This window comes from Rhipicephalus sanguineus, chromosome 3, assembly GCF_013339695.2.
Source record: "Rhipicephalus sanguineus isolate Rsan-2018 chromosome 3, BIME_Rsan_1.4, whole genome shotgun sequence".
Classification (NCBI taxonomy): Eukaryota; Metazoa; Arthropoda; class Arachnida; order Ixodida; family Ixodidae; genus Rhipicephalus; species Rhipicephalus sanguineus.
The window spans coordinates 190,975,267-190,991,821 of record NC_051178.1 but is presented as its reverse complement, the minus strand read 5'-3'; the positions used below and the strand labels follow the sequence as shown (position 1 = coordinate 190,991,821).

Below are 16,555 nucleotides of genomic sequence, written 5' to 3'. Positions count from 1 at the left end.
TGTTCCAATAAAAACGGCGAAAATGTCCAGGCTAGAAAAGACGCGAAACACGCTCTCCGACGGGCTGAGTTTCGAGAGTTTTACGTTTGCTCTCTGCAGCGTCTGCTAGCGTGGCAGCCCGCGCACGTTGTTTCGTCACGTGTGCGATAGATGGCGCGACGCGCGATAGAAATATGGCGATGCGCATGGAATTGGCTGTGTTCTGGTCTATGGTCTGATACTTTAGAAGTCCGCGACATTTTCTTCTCAAAGGCGGATGCACACAAGGCTTCACCAATGGGCACACACTCCAGACTGATATCATGAACCAGACAGCCGGTGACTACGCTGTCAAAAAAAATTGCCGAGCGCATGAGCAGGACTATTTCTTCAGTCACGGAGGCAATTGGCCGCCGCGCTTCGGTCGTCTGGGTGGGGCCTGTCCGGACTTCTTAAGTTGTATCCGACTATAGACGGCGACACTGCTCCACAATGATCACTGAGAGAGGGAGTTGTCAAAGATATAAGGCACGCTTGTAAAGCTTCATGCATGTGTGTCAGTGTGGGCAGAGCGCCGGGCAGCTGTTGTCGTGGGCTGAGAGGTGACGGGCTCGATTTCCAAGTCATCCAATTCAACAAAATTTTTTCTTCTGGTTTGTCTGTCATTTGTTCATGAACATTTTAACGACACCACTGTGACGGAGATAATCTAAGTGAAGTTTTGGTTGACCCCGGCATAAAACACTTTCACGTTAAAAGAGGGGTAAGATAAGCATGGGGAACTGTCAAGATTTATTAGGAGCCAGTCAATGTAGTGACCGTGAAGGCCAAGTTCTCCAAGCTGAGGTCCTCGGGAAGAAGGCCGACACTTGGCACGACTCCCACCAGTCTTGACAGTGGCCACCACATCGAGGAATCAGCAGCCCGGCGCCACTAAAAATTGGACTCTGGCACACACACTGTACATATGTTCACATGTTTCGGCTGCTCTCAATCTTTCCATCAGGCTTTGCTTTTTATTTACCATGTTTAATCCTTCATTTATGTTAAAGGGACCGACAATTGGGCAGAACGTGTGATTAGATCCTGGTAGAAATGAAAAGACCATGAAATATAGTGACAGATTCCAGCATCCTTTTCGTGTTGTGACGAGGATTTATATTTTTAAATCGTGCTTAAAAGTAACAAAAACCGGTATGTCGCGCAGCCCAGCGGAAGAGCCTTGCAGCAGGATTATGAAGACGGTCACTTTGCTGTACGTAGTCTGATACTGTCATGCGCCCCATAATTGGTCCTCAAAGTTAGAGTATGTATATTATTATCTATCCCCACTCTATTTTGTGCTTCTTAGGAGGTAAAAGGAGTTGCACGGTGAGAAGTGGCGCTGCCTTCGCGACCGCCAATGGCCCATGTCCAGCCACGGCATATGCGCACGGAGTGCACGCATGCGCAGTAAACCGCCACGCTTGAACACAAGCCGCTCTCGCGCTCACTGTTTGCAGCATGTGTTGTCAAGTGTGTATAAGACCATATTCGCCGCAGATAGAAAAATTCTCGTTAAAAATGTTTGACAGTGTTTTCCACATTACTATTTCGTGGCTAGACACTCAGACCAGCTAGCTTTCCGTTGTGCTAAAGAAAATAGGTGCCCTAAAAATTTGTTGTCAGTCCCTTTAACCACTGCATATTCCTTATAGGAAATTTCATAAACTTGGAATGTGTCACCTTTATTACCATGTGAAATTTTTCATTTGCTAGCATTTTTTATGGTATTTCCATAGTGCAAGTTTGTTGTGTCTGTGTAAGTTTTCGTGCTGTTAGTGGTAAACCCTCACCCTAAGAGAAGCTCTTCTGTGTGCGTGCATTTGCTCCATGATGTTGTGTTGTGTAATCCTCTTTTAATAAAAAAGTTACATCTTTTCCTGTTGGCCTCTCATTTCACATCTATTGTTGATGAATGGTCAGGCGTGAACCCATCACGCAGCAGTCCCAACCATCCTTGAAATGCATATCAGACTAGTTCGTTTGTTGTCCTATCCTCTTGCTTCCGGATAGTGCAGTAACGCACCATCGTATTTGGAAAGGCATTAACATGTCAGTTCACACGAAAAGCCTTCAACGTGTAAATAAATCGTCACTCACCATTGGTAGGCACAGTAGTGGAAATAAACAAGGCCCAAGCCATACAGGAAAGGTTCATCCTAATAAAAATAAAATGGCAATCAAACAGCCAGCAATAAAACTGCTCACAACCTCAGATCATATTGCCATTAAAGAAAATAAGACAGGTGATCAAAGCACTCAATGTACCTCTACAGCACATAAACAACAACCAAGATGTCATCTAAGCAATACCAGCAGGTGAACTACAAATCATGTAATACATGTGATGGTTCACTTACCTTCCAGTGGTCCTCCTTCATTGCATAGTACTTCTGATATGCAGATAAGGCTGGAATAACAAGAAAGTGAATGTTAAGAGCTTGCATTGGCAAAGTTCCCCAATAGAACGCATAAACCACAGATATTACACCACTGCAATAATGCTGGCCACATTAAGATGCAATGCCACGTATCGTATTAAAGTCGCTGCCGAAGTCTAAATTCTATAACTCAAAAATAAAGGCCAACAGTAAAGACCTCACAAATAATGAACCAACATGAAAAAAAAAATTCTGTGAAATGTTTTAATGGGGCCTGGTGAGGGACCCTTTAAAGACCTAGGATTTAATAATACCTAAAAATGTATGAACACAGCCGGAAGCAAATTCTTACCAACGTTTGTGTTCTTTAACAGGTTTTAAAAAATATGCACCACAACGGCCATGAAACCCCATGAATGGTTATGACAAGAATGTATTTGTCACCACACTTGTTTAGTTCAATCCCTTGCCATCAACGGTTTCGATCGCTGATTTCAGCGCACTGACATCAATTCTGGGATACATAGCATTATCTGGCAGGTAGTTCAAGAAAGGGCTGCAAGAATCATTTTCATTGTTTCTCCAACAAAACTGTGATTTCTGATGCAATTTCTGGTAAAGTGAAGCGAGTGTATTGTGGCAAGATGTAACCATTGCAATGCTTCACGAAAAAAAAACTAATATGGCTGGTAATTATAGAGCATCTATGTTGTATTTTTATCGTGAGAGCACTGGCAATAATCCATATTACGGAAACAACGATTGTCACGCTAGTTATCTTATGCAGCTAAACTTAATTAGTACAGAATGCGATACCTTTCTTCCTGGATAAGTGATAAACTATATGTAGGCATTACCACAATATAAAATGTTACGAAAGCCTCTTCCTAGAATATAAAATAAAAGTGGTGTCACCATTTCTCCATAACTTTCCAGCCTACGACACCCCTTCATTTGGTAAAACTTACCTAATGTGCCAACAATGAAGCAAAATGACGCAACATGAAAGCAAAGGACCCTTCAGCAGGCCCCGTTATAAATTTTGGTTATTCACTGGAAAGATGCCGTCTTGGGAGCGATTGGTTCATAATTAGACATGTTAAAAGAAATTGAACCATCCATTACTATGCCTCCAGGAGGCAAGTGCACAATACGAGAACGTACATGAACACTGTAACAAATGCCTGTTACGCAGGCACACGTGCATGTTGTCTTTCACTCTCTCTCAAAGCCCGAGTCTTGCGAAAGGAACAGTGGGCGTCCTTCTGTTTTGAATTTTGACCATAGTACTCACACTGTGCCGGCGTTTCATAATTCACAGACTTGATTGCTACCGCATGAGCTGAGCAACATGCTCGTTCAATTGCAGTGCCCAAACCTGGTGAGGAACCCTTCAGTGTAATGTTTTCTTGTCCCACTCATTAATACCGAAAGCCAGTGAACACCTTTTGCATAGTCCTCAAGCAGCAGCTGGAAGTGGCCCAGCTTGCAATAGGTCTTCGGATCAAGCTCCTTCGGTGCAGCAGGTGTGGAGGGTTGAAAGCCCTTTCGGTCATGGCCGCCACTTATCACACCATCGGTGCCAGTGTGATCCAGAAGTGAATCAAGAGCAGGTGCTGTCCCAGCCGAGGCAGGACCGGCAGTATCGGCATCGCCTCCCTGAGGGCGCTTACTTCGCTGATAGTTGGCGATCAGCACTTGCTCCAGGTGTCGAACACCCTACAAAGAGGGCTCACATTTGCAAGCATTCCAGGGTAAAATGATATCATGTGCCTTGTGGGGACGCTATCAATCACTACAGTCTGAACCAGCAAGCATCGAACGACATTCTTCAATAGTTATGCCAGGGCCACTTAAGCTATAACTTTGCTTGTCAGTTGCACCTGCATGGACGCAGGGCCACCTCACATATACAGGTCAAGCCTTTTGGTCAACGTATAGATCCCATGCGTAACTGAGGAGAACACCAAGTGCATTAAAATTTTTTATGCAGATTAGTATTAACAATCCCTGTAGGTGCCTTTGTTGACAGCAGTACACAATCACTAACATCTTACAGGTGTGTGTGTTTAGGTAGAAACATCACTTCTAACGCAAGTCAAGAGGGATTGACAACAGCACAAAGCAGATTGGCAGTTGAATGGTGTATAAGTCATCTGGTCAAATCCTTCAATGTCAACCTACAACTTTTCACCACGCCACATAGTGTCATGCAGAAGGCACTGCATTAAAACTGGATAATATACTCTTTTCAAAGATTAAATCATCCCACATGTGGTTGGATGTATGCAACTATATTAGGAGACAGTAATTTATTCTACTCAGTGCACCATTAAGTGCTACAATGTAAAAACCCCTAAGGCAGATGCCTAGCACAAGATTTGAAATTAGAGTTGCGTCAGGCAAGTTGACGGTCAATTTGGCAAATCACGGAGGGTGGTACAATACAAGCAGTGGCGTCTTCAGCCCCAACACAGGTAAGTAGTTTGAAAAACTATTTGCATATGTAAAGATCCGAACGTTCTCCGTGCACATGCCATCAAGGCCTAAATTATAAGTGATGAAATTAAAGTCAGGGAAGGGGGTAACACTCATCCGAACCGAGAATTTTCTTTTGGCCAGTTTTTTTTACCAGCACATCCGGATTTTCAGATGGCGGCACCCGTAAGGGCGACAACGCAATGTAAAAGAACATTCCGCAGTCTTTCCGATATAAGCACACATCTGACATGGTGGTACCGTTAAAAATAAGTGCAAGTTTACATGCATACGAGTATAAAGGCGCAAAAGCGATTTATAAGCTAAATTATATTTTTTTTCATTAATTCAAATAACTATATGCACAGACAGTACCTTCAGAACTAGGGCTTTCTTCTTGAAGTTTTCGGGAGCGTTCAGCTTCCAAAATCCAAACAGGCGGCTGGAATAACAAACGAGACGATGTCAGCGACGGCAGCAGTTTCGTTGATCAGTGTAAGACCTGACAACCAGTTCAACTTCACACGACGGCCGTGCCAGAAAATTTGGTAACCTCACGACACTGCTAATGTAAGATCACTGCGCTCGGGGCCCCTCAGTGACAGCCGACCCGACACCGCGGACAACGTTTCCGAGCACAAATTATCGCCATCTACCACCGCATATCTCCGGCACTCGTTATAGAAGTCAGTGTCGTTATAATGAAGATTAAATAATACGGTCGTTTTGTAAACGAAGAGAAAGAAGCTTCAACGAAACTTTCATGCTGCGTTTCCGGGACTCGAAAAGAAAAGCAGTGATCAGGAAGCGATGCGGCCGTGCCAGACTTATTTCTACTGATACCTAAAAGAAAAGAAAGGCATTCATCAGAGCGGTTTCACGGAAAAACCAGAGACAGTTCAAGTTTTATCAATCAACAATGACAAATTAGGTCACCGTGTCGGCATTGAGGGGTGTGTGTGTGTTGTTGGGAAGCAGCACTAGCGTTTCCCTAATGAGACATCCACGAACCTGTCGATTTCAGCCAGTACGGCCAGTTCCTGAGGTGTCAAAGGCACGGGTGCTGCTTTATCCGACTCAGGCAACATCTTCCGTTTCCCGAACTAGAGTCGAAACTCTTTCGTTCTTCGCTCGGACAGATTCCACAACGCTGCAAAACAAACTCACGATGCCATTAGAATTGAGGTTTGGCTTGGCTGACCAGGCTAGGCTCACCATGGCTCACGCCTTCGCTAGTGCTAGAACGTAGCCGACAGTTGGCAACCGCTATGGATTTATTTTTATAGAAGCTCAGCTGTCATTTCTGTCCGCTAATCACTAATCGGCCTCGCTCACAGCAGTGTTATCGCATTCTGAAACTGTACAAGCGAAAGACGTTGATGAACTTGAGCTTACAAAAGCCAACGTGCCCGAGTTATGGATGGTGGCGTCCTCGTGCGGACTTCGGCAGAAGTATGGCGCTTGATTCGAGCAGACGACAGGAAGTGCGCTCGCATAGCCGTGTGTCCTTGTCATTGCCGACGCGACAGCCTACAGGGATATGGTTGTGGGTGTGTCTTGCACACGCTGATATATCCCAGCATAATGTGAATTCGCTCTGCTCAGTTGTCCGACTCGGAATGACGTTTACTCACGCAGTGAAAAGATTTGCACAGCATCAGAATTAACACATTATGATTCGCATTTTTTTTTTATACTAACACACCCTGGCAAGGACGTTATCAACGAGCACTTCATTTGCGTGGCTGTAAAGGCTTGTTGGACTGCTACGAGCGTGCGCTAGCAACTGCTTAAAGGGGTACTCACACAAACATTTTGGCCTCGCGGTTTCTTTTTTTTTTATTATTCAATGTGTTGCTGGGGGCCTGTTAGACATAACACGGCATATCGTTTGCTGCAGTGCACGACAGATAAATAATTACAGTCTCCTCATTACCGACCAGTGTCAGTATCGGTTTCAAAAAGGACAAGCCTCCGGGTGCAACTATCACCACCTAGCAGGTATGGCGCTCGATCATGTCAGCACACAGAACTGCGATGCACTTCCGCACGGTTCGCGAGCAGCCGCCGAAAAATAGGCTGCTGGAGCAAACGCGGCAAAAAAACATGGCGGCTATGACGTCATCATATCTTGTTGCAGCGTGGTCACGTGAGGGAAGTAGGGGGTCCCCAAGGCAACGTTGCCCCAAGGGTCCCCTTTGAGGGTGTCAGTAGCGCGGCGCTTTTACAATCCCGACCAACTCCAGCCGGCGACTGCAACGCCGCGGCGCGTCACGGCACAAACTATTATGAGCAGCGCAGAGTTAGGGGCTTTTTTGACGACCGCGCGTGGCCTAGGCACTAAAATGCGCGAACGTCCCTAGCCATTTTAGTCCCTAGCAGTGGCTGGAGCGGGGAGCGATTGTAAACGCCATGGTTGCGCTGTGTGTGTTGTGCGCCAGCGCGCCAGTTTGTATTTTTGTAATATTGGCGCCTCCTGCGAATGTGATGATACGTGAGTGTTGGCTGTTTCGTGCAAGTGGTAGTGAATGCGCACTGACGACGGGTACTTGCTGCTGTGTGGTCGCTTTTAAGTGCGATCAGGACTGATTGCAGTATGGTTGCAATTTGAGTGGCGGTATTTGTTACGGATTACTTTGGACCGTGCAGCAGGGACAGGTGTCACACGAGCACTTTTGAATCGCTGGCGGCGTGAGGAGCGCTCGGGTACAGCAGTGTTGTGTGTGTACGCCGGTGAGCTTTGCACTAGGAGTGGAAGCTTGCGCCGTTCATGAAATAGCAAAACGTGAGGATATCCTGCGCTCATGGTTGCATGCGCGCACAGTACATCTTGTCGGGTGTGAAATATCAGCTAAGGCTTCTTGCGTTGTCGCAGTTAACCATTGCAGTTTTTTTTTTTCTCAAAGGTTGCATTAGTAAAAGGACCGAGGCAGTTGCGCGGCCTTGGCACTTCTATCTTCTTGCTCTGGAATATTGCAACTTTGACCAGCAACATTAATGCTTGCTTAAAAGCCCTATCTAAATTATTGCGGCGCAGTACTAGTACTTCGTTTACGGTGCTTCAAAGCAAGTTATGTACAAATAGATAATTTTATTGAAATGTGCTGGTGTTCTCTTTTACCGTGTGCTGGAGCCTTCCGTAGTGGTTATAACTCATCTAAGTGCAATATTTACAATATTTAGCATCGATGTTCTACTTCATTACACATACACCCAGACTAACCATATCTATCCATTTTTGTGTGTCTGGGCATTCTGTTGGTTTAACCACTGTGGAGCATGTTGGTTTAACCACTGTGGAGGTCTGAATAAGGAGGTGCCATTGCAGCATCTAGTGCAGGATGCAATACAAACACTGAGCAAGACTGTGGCAATCGTGTTATTTTAGTCTGCCTTTGTGTTGTGTCCTGTGCTAGATTCTGAAGCATTAATAGGTCATGCTCCCAAATGCAATGTTTGTGAACTGTTGTTGAAGACAGAATGACCCGCATTAGGATTGACCAGTCCAACATTTTTGCATTTTTTACTTGATAATGGGATACAATGCCAATGGTCACATTTGCACATTTTTCTCCAGGGTCTTTAAGGGCTATTGGATGAGAGATTAGCTGCTTTTTAAGCACTCCTCCCGCAGACGCACAGGAAAGTGCATGTCAGGTGGCCATGTAATATAATACACAGGGAAAGCTTTTGGGAATGCCATAGTGCACAATATTTCATCTAATGTCACTTCCTGTATCAAATATGTTTGCAACAGCCATTATTCAGACTGACTGCATTTTCTTTATCAAGTAGCCATATTCTGAGATGAGTACTTCAGTATGCCAGCTATACTGCATTGAATTTGCTTTCAGAGGGTGAGAAAATCATTTCCTAGGTGGCTTAATTGCCATATTTCACTGGACTCCCCCTTTTTCCCTAACCATTAAATAAGCTAAGCCACGACAGTTTTGTATTGTGGCACTGCCTGATGCTGTATGCGGGCGTATTGTTGATGCACTTTTATATTGCAACTGCATGACTCGTGCTCAAGTGACAGGGTAAATTTGCATGTAGTGGGTGAGGTGCCAAATTTCAATGAATGCTACGTTCTGGTGCGGTAATAATTCGCTCTGTGAGACTTGATAACTTTCCACAAGGCATGTGGCAAAATAGTCTGCAATGCACTTACTTTGCGGGCAACTGAACTTGTCCATTTATTGATATACTAGTTGTAGGAACACTGACTCTATGCATAGACATGTAACCATTGAAACACACAATGGTGTCCAAGTGTGTGCAAACATTCACTTCTCAATGCTAGTACTGAACACAGGCTTGAATAAATGGCACACAGTGCAGCAGCTCCTGGAAGTACACACAGGTATACACAGAAAGCATATTTATTTACCAAAGTAATTCATGAAGCAAGAGTGCATATAGGACTGCTATTATGTTTGTATAACTTTATCTGCCTCCAAGAGATCCCTGTGACAATGGACAACATTCTGTTAGAATCACTATACTAACACATGGTTTAAAATTTCAGGCACACTGCATTTAGATTAAAAAAAATCAAACAAATCTTATTTATCTATCGCTCATTCAACACAATTGTTTCTTTACAACACCTGTCATACAGAGTGGTGCTACATGGAAACTGTACGTGCAATTACGTAGTGGGTGCCAACTGCATAGCAACTCTCTCAGATGAGTTGGTGCTCTGTACTCGTGTAGCAACTACCAACTTCACCTACCCCTGTACAGTAGGTGAAGTTTCATCTGTTTTTAGCTCACAAGTACTTGGGTTGCATTTAACCCATGAACTTCGAGAACGTTCGGTTTTACGGTTTTTAGACCTTAAGATATTCTGCAAAGGACATGCTTGCTGTGGCTACTAACCGAGGGCCATGAAGGGATTGCTTCCCTTTGATTCAGCACATTTTAAGACAAATAAGAGAGCTACAGCTTTGATGTGCCTGGAATCTGCTCTAAAAAAATTGTGCCCACATCAAATGGTGCCCAATTTTGAGAACCCCATATGCAGTCTTTCGGCTGCAGGGTTCCCCAACTCAGTCTTGACTGCTCTTCCTGAAACCCTCCGCTAAAAATTGAAACGTGGAACAGGATGCGCAACTGCGAAGGATCACCAGAAGACCCTTAGGTCACAGGTTGTACAATACGTTCATATAGTTGCCCACTATCTTAAGAAGATGGGAAGTAGGCACGGTGTCACAATTTGTTTTTCTACTCCCAATAAGGTGGGAAAGCTGTGGCCATGCATTTGCATCGCCAGTAAATGTGGATGCTGGAAGAACCACAAAACGCTTTTGGTCAAGTGTTCCACAGGAGTGGCATATTGCATTCCCATGTCATGTGGGATGTTCTACGTTGGCGGAACTGGGTGGGCGCTTTGTCAATCACCATTTGGGGGAACACGTATAAAAATTGCAAAAGGTAGATTACAAGTACGCACATTTAGTTGCTCATGTCAGCAAAATGTGTGGCCCGGTTTAAAGGGACGACGGTTTGCGATAGGAGTGAAGGCAGTACTCCACGTATCAGTTTAGAAGCCTATCATATTAAGACATTTGATAAGTGCACTAGCACCATCTCTTGCCCTCTTTAATGCTGAGTTTCATCTTCTGGATGCAGCTGTTACATCTTGGATCTCAAAGGAAAATAAAAATAATGTTTTTGTGTGTTAAACCTTGTATTGCATCCCTCTTTTTTTCCCCATGCTTCACTCTGGCATATATAAGGTGTGTCATTCTGCCATCAAAGGGGCCCTGCGACACAAATTAAGCGTGTAGTTTTCATTGCTTCTTCTCGAAACTATGGAATGCACTGATTTCGATCATTCTTTTTGCATTCACCTCAGTATTCAGCATTACACACACTACAACGCTGCAGTTTGCAGTTGAAAAGGCGTTCCAGGGCCCCTTTAATCCAGTTGTAGGTCAGCGCTAGTGTGTCCGTGTCGTCTCTAGTGCAGTGGTTCTCAGCCATGGATGATCTGGGAACCCCTTGCAGTGAGAGACAAAGGGTCAGAGTAATAAATTAACACAACATGCAGCTGAAACAGGTGGCTTTTATTTCTCCCTGGCAAAGCATGGTCAGAGTAATGTGCCACGCCGATTCGATGTTAACAGCTTGTTAACAAGCTGTGCTGTCTGCAGCCACCTTCAACCTCTTTTTTAACAATGTTTGTTCTTCAAATATTGAAAGCTAGAGAAAGTGTGCTCGCGCACATATGCCGAAGACAACTGCAACAGAAGCTTTGAAGCCATCTGATAGAGAAGTGGAATTATAGGTTAGCTTTGCCGCAGTGCACAAGTTTTACGCGGCGAAGCATACCACAAATGAAAAGGGGCCGCTGTCGCAGGGAATAGTCAGCCTCCAAAAAGTTTTTTTTTTTTTTTTTTTTGATGAGTGTCGCGGACCCGTTGGGGTCCGTGGACATCCAGTTCAGAACCACTGCCCTAGTGGGTGTGTTCGCGCGATTACTCGTCAACAATGAACCAACCTGCCCAAAAGGAAGTATTGACGATGTCTCGTTCTGTCTTGGCGATTTGAACATTGCGCGCGTTTTTGCTGTTAAATGGGAAAGAGAAAACGATGAAAACAAGAATCTACACGGTGATTAAGGCACAGACCAGTTTGCTTTTAATGACGGGAGTTCAACAAAACGGCGCACAATGCATTCGCACTGGCTTTCCAGGCGAAATTAACCGACCAAGCACAAATGATTGGAAGCAGCGACGCAATAACCCGTCTGCGGCTACAGCCTGTTGCCACACTACAGCCTGCTGAACGGCAAGGAAACGATTGCGGATCGTGTTCGCCGCAGAACACTCTAACATAATTTACTTACATAATTGGCATGTATGTACAGTACGTAGTCGTCCGTAAACAACTGGAAGCTGCCGATGCAGTCGCTTGCCGTTTGCAGTCGTTTACACGTTGCGAAAAGAAGCCCCAATACAGGGCATAGCGACACCGGCTGGTTATCTCATAGCAATGAGAGTTCACAAAACAAGAAGCACACATCGCGTTCATACCGGCTTTGCCATCGAAATGACCGCATGCTCGTGTGCATGGCAGATGGACGCGTAACAAATGGCAAACACCTCCTCACACGCAACAACATCGAATGATGACGGGCCCGACAGCGACCGAGCTCTTTTCCGACGTTCGTATGTTCTACGGAGAAATGAATGTTGATATCCGAGGCTTTCTCTTCCACACAACACGGGACAACACCTACCGCGTGCTTTCGGTTTTCGCCCTGACTTGTCTCGCCTTCAAACGAGCTTCAGATGGAAAAACAAAAACAGAAAAAAAGCTGCCGTGACGTGTATAGTGACGTCAATGCAAAAGTCACGTGACCAAAAGAGGCACTTTAGGCACTAAAACGGCTAGGGACGTTCGCGCATTTTGGTGCCTAGGACGCGCGCGGTTGTCAGGAAAAGCACCTAGCTTCTCGCGCTCGTGATAGTTCACGCCGTGACCGCGCCGCGGCGCTGCAGTCGCCGGCTGGAGTTGGTCGGGATTGTAAAAGCGCAGTAGCGCGAGGATGTCAATCGCTCAGCAAACTTCAAAATTCATTTTAAATAACTTCCAAGCTATATTTGCTGTTGGTATTTTGCAGATGATATACGCATGTTCACCGGAATCGATTCCGCAGGCTACCTCGGCAGCGAAATATTGTGTCAGTACCCCTTTAAAAGCACCAGCAAGTACCAAAGGTACACCACAGGACATGCATTGTGCGCCATCTTGAAACAGCTTGCAAATTATGTGTTCGATGACCTGACGTAACGTATCGATGACCTAACGTACGTAGGGTATCGTCTCGTTTCTGTGACATGATTGCGCGTGGCGAAACAGCGCGCGGTTATTAGAGCAGCTGCGTCTTCGCGGAGTACAGTTACGTTCCGTTATCCTAACTTCCACAGACCTGTAGACGTGCTAGTTTATGAAAATCAAAAATAAGAAGTGAACGTCATTTATTTGCATATAACTCTGTGGCTTTTCTTTTTATAATCATCATTCCAGCTCTATATTTTGCGTGCGAATGCCTATGGCGCATTTCGAAAAATAAAGTAGATTATAAACGATTTCATCTGCAAATCAGTCGACGACTTACCTGGTATGTCGCATGCGTTTTGCGGCATATTTTATAGTATTTACATTTATAGAAATATTTTTAATTAAAGTTATTCAACAACATTTGAGACTGCAACATCATTGTGACTCACAAAACTACTGACTTTATTTTTTCTACGAAAAAATAAAACCTACAAAGCATGTAGAAAAAAAAAGAAAAACAAGAAGAGAATTGCTCATGACAACATGACTAGCCCTTAGTTCAGTGGCACCAAGGAACAGAAAGAAATGTGAGAGAGGAATCTACCGAGGTGTTTCGCATAAAGGAGCACGAAAGGTGTTCATGACTCAAGCAGTACCACTTTTCACGGACTCGTTTGCACTGAGCAGGGTAGAGTACAGTCAACTTTATTAATACAGGGAATGGGGAAAGTGGTCACAGAGTGATGGGAGGCTTCCTAAGTCCAGGGTTCCATTGTCCTTGGCCGCCCATCGGAGTTGTTGCAGGACTGTACTCTGCAGCCCTATAGGTCTGAGCTCGCGAGCCGTACCCTGCCACTGCTCCGCTAATGATTGTTGTCGGTTTGTGTTAGGATTAACCGTGTCGTCGTTATTTCACACGTCCTCGGAATGTGGGAAATGATTGGTCTACCTCCACGCCTCGGGCAACTACCCTGATATTGTGTTGAGATAAACGTCTGTTTTTGTTTTTCCGAGCAGAAACTTAGCGCAGAGGTAGCGTATAAATTCCTGTGGCTTCACATTATGCTATACACACTACTTGCATGTAAAATACTGCAAACGCAATCTCGGTCGGTTGGACATGCGAACGTGCCATGCCCAACCTCCAGCATGGTTTAGCTGGAGCTTGAGTCATGATTACCTGGTGCTCAGAAGAACACAAAGTATGTGTATTATGTACTAACAACGGGGAAACAGGACAGGAGCACCGAGATGAACAGTATACAGAGAAGGAAAATGAACGTCCAGTCTGCACACAAACATGTCAGATGGCACAATGAGAACTCTTATCAACATGGTGGGTGTTGTATAGTCTGTGTACAATCACGTGACATGCCCTGTAAGTGATTCATAAGCAGAAACAGTCTTTATGCGGTTTTTGAGACCTTCGAAGCTTCTCAAGACTGTGACATTCGCGATACGCTGAAACCTGCCGCCATACCTCAGACACATCAGCGTCATACGAGGAATGTAAGTATGTATAGGCGGCGACTGTTTCACAAGGAAGTTGACAGACGGCACAAACGAAACCAGTTGTTAAAGGCCCACCAAACAGCGAGACTGAATCCCGCTAGTTAAAATAAAACATATTCTTTTAAAATTCAGTTCTCACGTGGAGAGCGAAATTCCCTAGATTAAATTTGGCACCCGAACTTTCACACCCTCCGGCGCACACGTCGCCATGACGTCAATTACTCCAATGTGTCCTTGACATCACGGGAACTGGATCCAATGTAGAGCTATGATAAAAGTGCGGTAACGCCCGGAGGCGTGGCTTCGTGTCCTCTGCTAAATTGTTCGGGAGCACTAATACTGTGAGCGTTAAATGAAACTTCTTTTGCAGCGGTGCTGCATGGGCGGAGTAGGAGACGCGAAGTCAGCCATACTATAAAGCGTAGAGCATACTCTATAACTCTGATCATAGCAGGAATTTGCTGCATTAGGATGGTTTTGGTACAGAAATGATTATAGTAGCTGCCCAGAGATGAGTGTTCCGTTCCTTTAAATGTAACAGAGGCATATCTTTTTTTTGCGATAAACCTGTAACTAGAGCAACGCTGGAAGCTGTCGGCATCAGGGTAGCCATGGTAATCCAACCTATGGATGCCGTGCAATCCAGCATATTATGGCTATGTACAGTGAGCTGCATGGTGCAGAAAATTCACGGTGGCGGCGACCTGCCTTTTGTTTGTGCACCTCTTCTGGCTACCTCCCATGTTTTTCCTACACAGCGTTCCATTATGCAGGGACAATTTGGCACATGATGTAAAACAATACTGCACATAAGAAAATAGGAACAAACAACATTTGTGTATTGTGTTCTACCTAAAGTATCGCAGCATGCAGCCAGATTAAATTACTAATGTAAGATAAATACGAAGTAGCTAAGATAAAAAAAAAAGGTTCTTGCAAGATAAAGGAATCATAATGAAAACACTGGACCCGCGAGAGCTTCTTTTGAGCGCTGACGACTGTGACATACCTTCTGAATTATGATTAAGAAAACTCAAAGCGAAATCTGCGCTGCCTATACTGCGCTTCGACTCACACCCACACACACAAAAAAAAAAAATCGAAACGCGACTTGTACACCTCCGTATCATATATATGGCACAACACCCCATTTCGTAGAAAACATAAAAGGCACATTTTCTGAAGTTCATTGAGCGCGAGATTATTTTTGTGGCCACTATAAAAAAAACCACCTCGTTTCACTACTGTTAACAGTGTTATTCGTGACATATGCCACATGCAAGAATTAACCACATATGCCAATTTCTACGACTTCAACCTATCGGCCGTCGCTAGGTTGAGGTCATATGGAAAGTGGTTCGAAATTTGCACCAGACATCAAAATCAATACTACTATTTTAAGAAGTGTTAGCGTCTTCCCAGTTAGATCTTTAACACGCGGTCGAATTAAAAGGAAAATCGAGTTATCCGAAGTCGGCATCAACACAAAATGCATGTGAAGGAGGAACAGAAACAAACCGGCAGTGGTAACGGCTGTGATGAGGACGGATTCACAGCTGACAGGGTTTAAAGGCTGGTGAATGGGCGGCACTAGTGATCTCGCGCAGTCAGCCTGCAGTCTCGTCAACAAAGGAACAGAACCATCTACGCAAAAGCACTGGTCGCATGAGCGACCACATCCGCGAAGTACAGCGGAAGAAGCAAAAGAGTTCAGCATGATCGTCAAGTTCGGTCATTACAATATGGCGGACATTTGGACCAATCAGAAACGCGCTAGTAACACCAACTGTTGACGCAACGTTGCCAGAACGTTGTGAATGTTGCCTTAACGTTGCAGACATTTCTTCAACGTTATGGCAACAATGCGTGCTACTAGGCGTAATTACCTTCTGAACCAATCAAAGCAGACAAGATAGCGATATCAACAAGATGGCGGAATTTGACAATGCCCAGAAAAACACTGCATGTTGCTGCAGCATACCGCATCGTTGGAGCCGAAAACACAGGTTCTTCGTACAACTCGATCACGGCACGCCCGTATAAAAGATGGCACGGTCAGAGTTCTCGTGGAGAACTGTAGACTCAGCAGAAAAAAAAAATTGTGTCGCTGGGTTCTAAACACGTATTGCAGAACGCTCCATCTGACGTCATCACAATGGCCAGCGCGTCGGTCAGCTGACGACTGCACGCTGCCCGGACTCGTACGTTGGATTCTGGAAGTTCGACACGGCATTCTTGAAGATTGGGTTCGTGTCCTGCGACGAGAAACACGAGAACTTCATTCACTCGCATTGTAAACGTGCGCGACAACGTGAATAGGAAAAGCACCGAACTAATGGTTTCCATTGGCGCGCTAGGCATGACAGTGCGCA

The 16,555-nt window shown here is 44.9% G+C and overlaps 2 protein-coding genes across 18 annotated transcripts in view; both read right to left on the bottom strand.

Annotated features, from left to right (window-relative positions):
• The window catches only part of LOC119387910 (lysine-specific demethylase 6A), a 218,751-nt gene extending 212,673 nt beyond the window's left edge, over positions 1–6,078 (bottom strand). For 2 of the 5 annotated variants that reach the window (XM_049413734.1, XM_049413735.1), the window contains exons 1-3: positions 5,892–6,078; positions 5,256–5,322; positions 3,848–4,121 (exon numbers count right to left, since the gene is read on the bottom strand). In XM_049413734.1, coding sequence (XP_049269691.1) covers positions 3,848–4,121; positions 5,256–5,322; positions 5,892–5,968 — 418 coding nt within the window. In that variant the 5' untranslated portion in view covers positions 5,969–6,078. Of the gene's footprint in view, positions 1–2,121; positions 2,181–2,381; positions 2,432–3,847; positions 4,122–5,255; positions 5,323–5,891 lie in introns of all 5 variants that reach the window. The other 3 variants (XM_049413737.1, XM_049413736.1, XM_049413739.1) reach the window with 3 other exon arrangements.
• LOC119387912 (integrin beta-PS) overlaps positions 1–16,555 on the bottom strand; it is a 136,716-nt gene that overhangs the window by 72,679 nt on the left and 47,482 nt on the right. The window contains exon 21 of one of the 13 annotated variants that reach the window (XR_007415477.1): positions 14,888–16,438. The exons of 10 other annotated variants lie outside the window; for them this stretch is intronic. Coding sequence is in view for 1 of the 3 variants with exons in the window: in XM_037655485.2 (XP_037511413.1) it covers positions 16,355–16,438 (84 nt within the window). In the remaining 2 variants the exon portion in view is untranslated. Of the gene's footprint in view, positions 1–14,824; positions 16,439–16,555 lie in introns of those variants that run through there. 2 more of the 13 variants (XR_007415478.1, XM_037655485.2) reach the window with 2 other exon arrangements.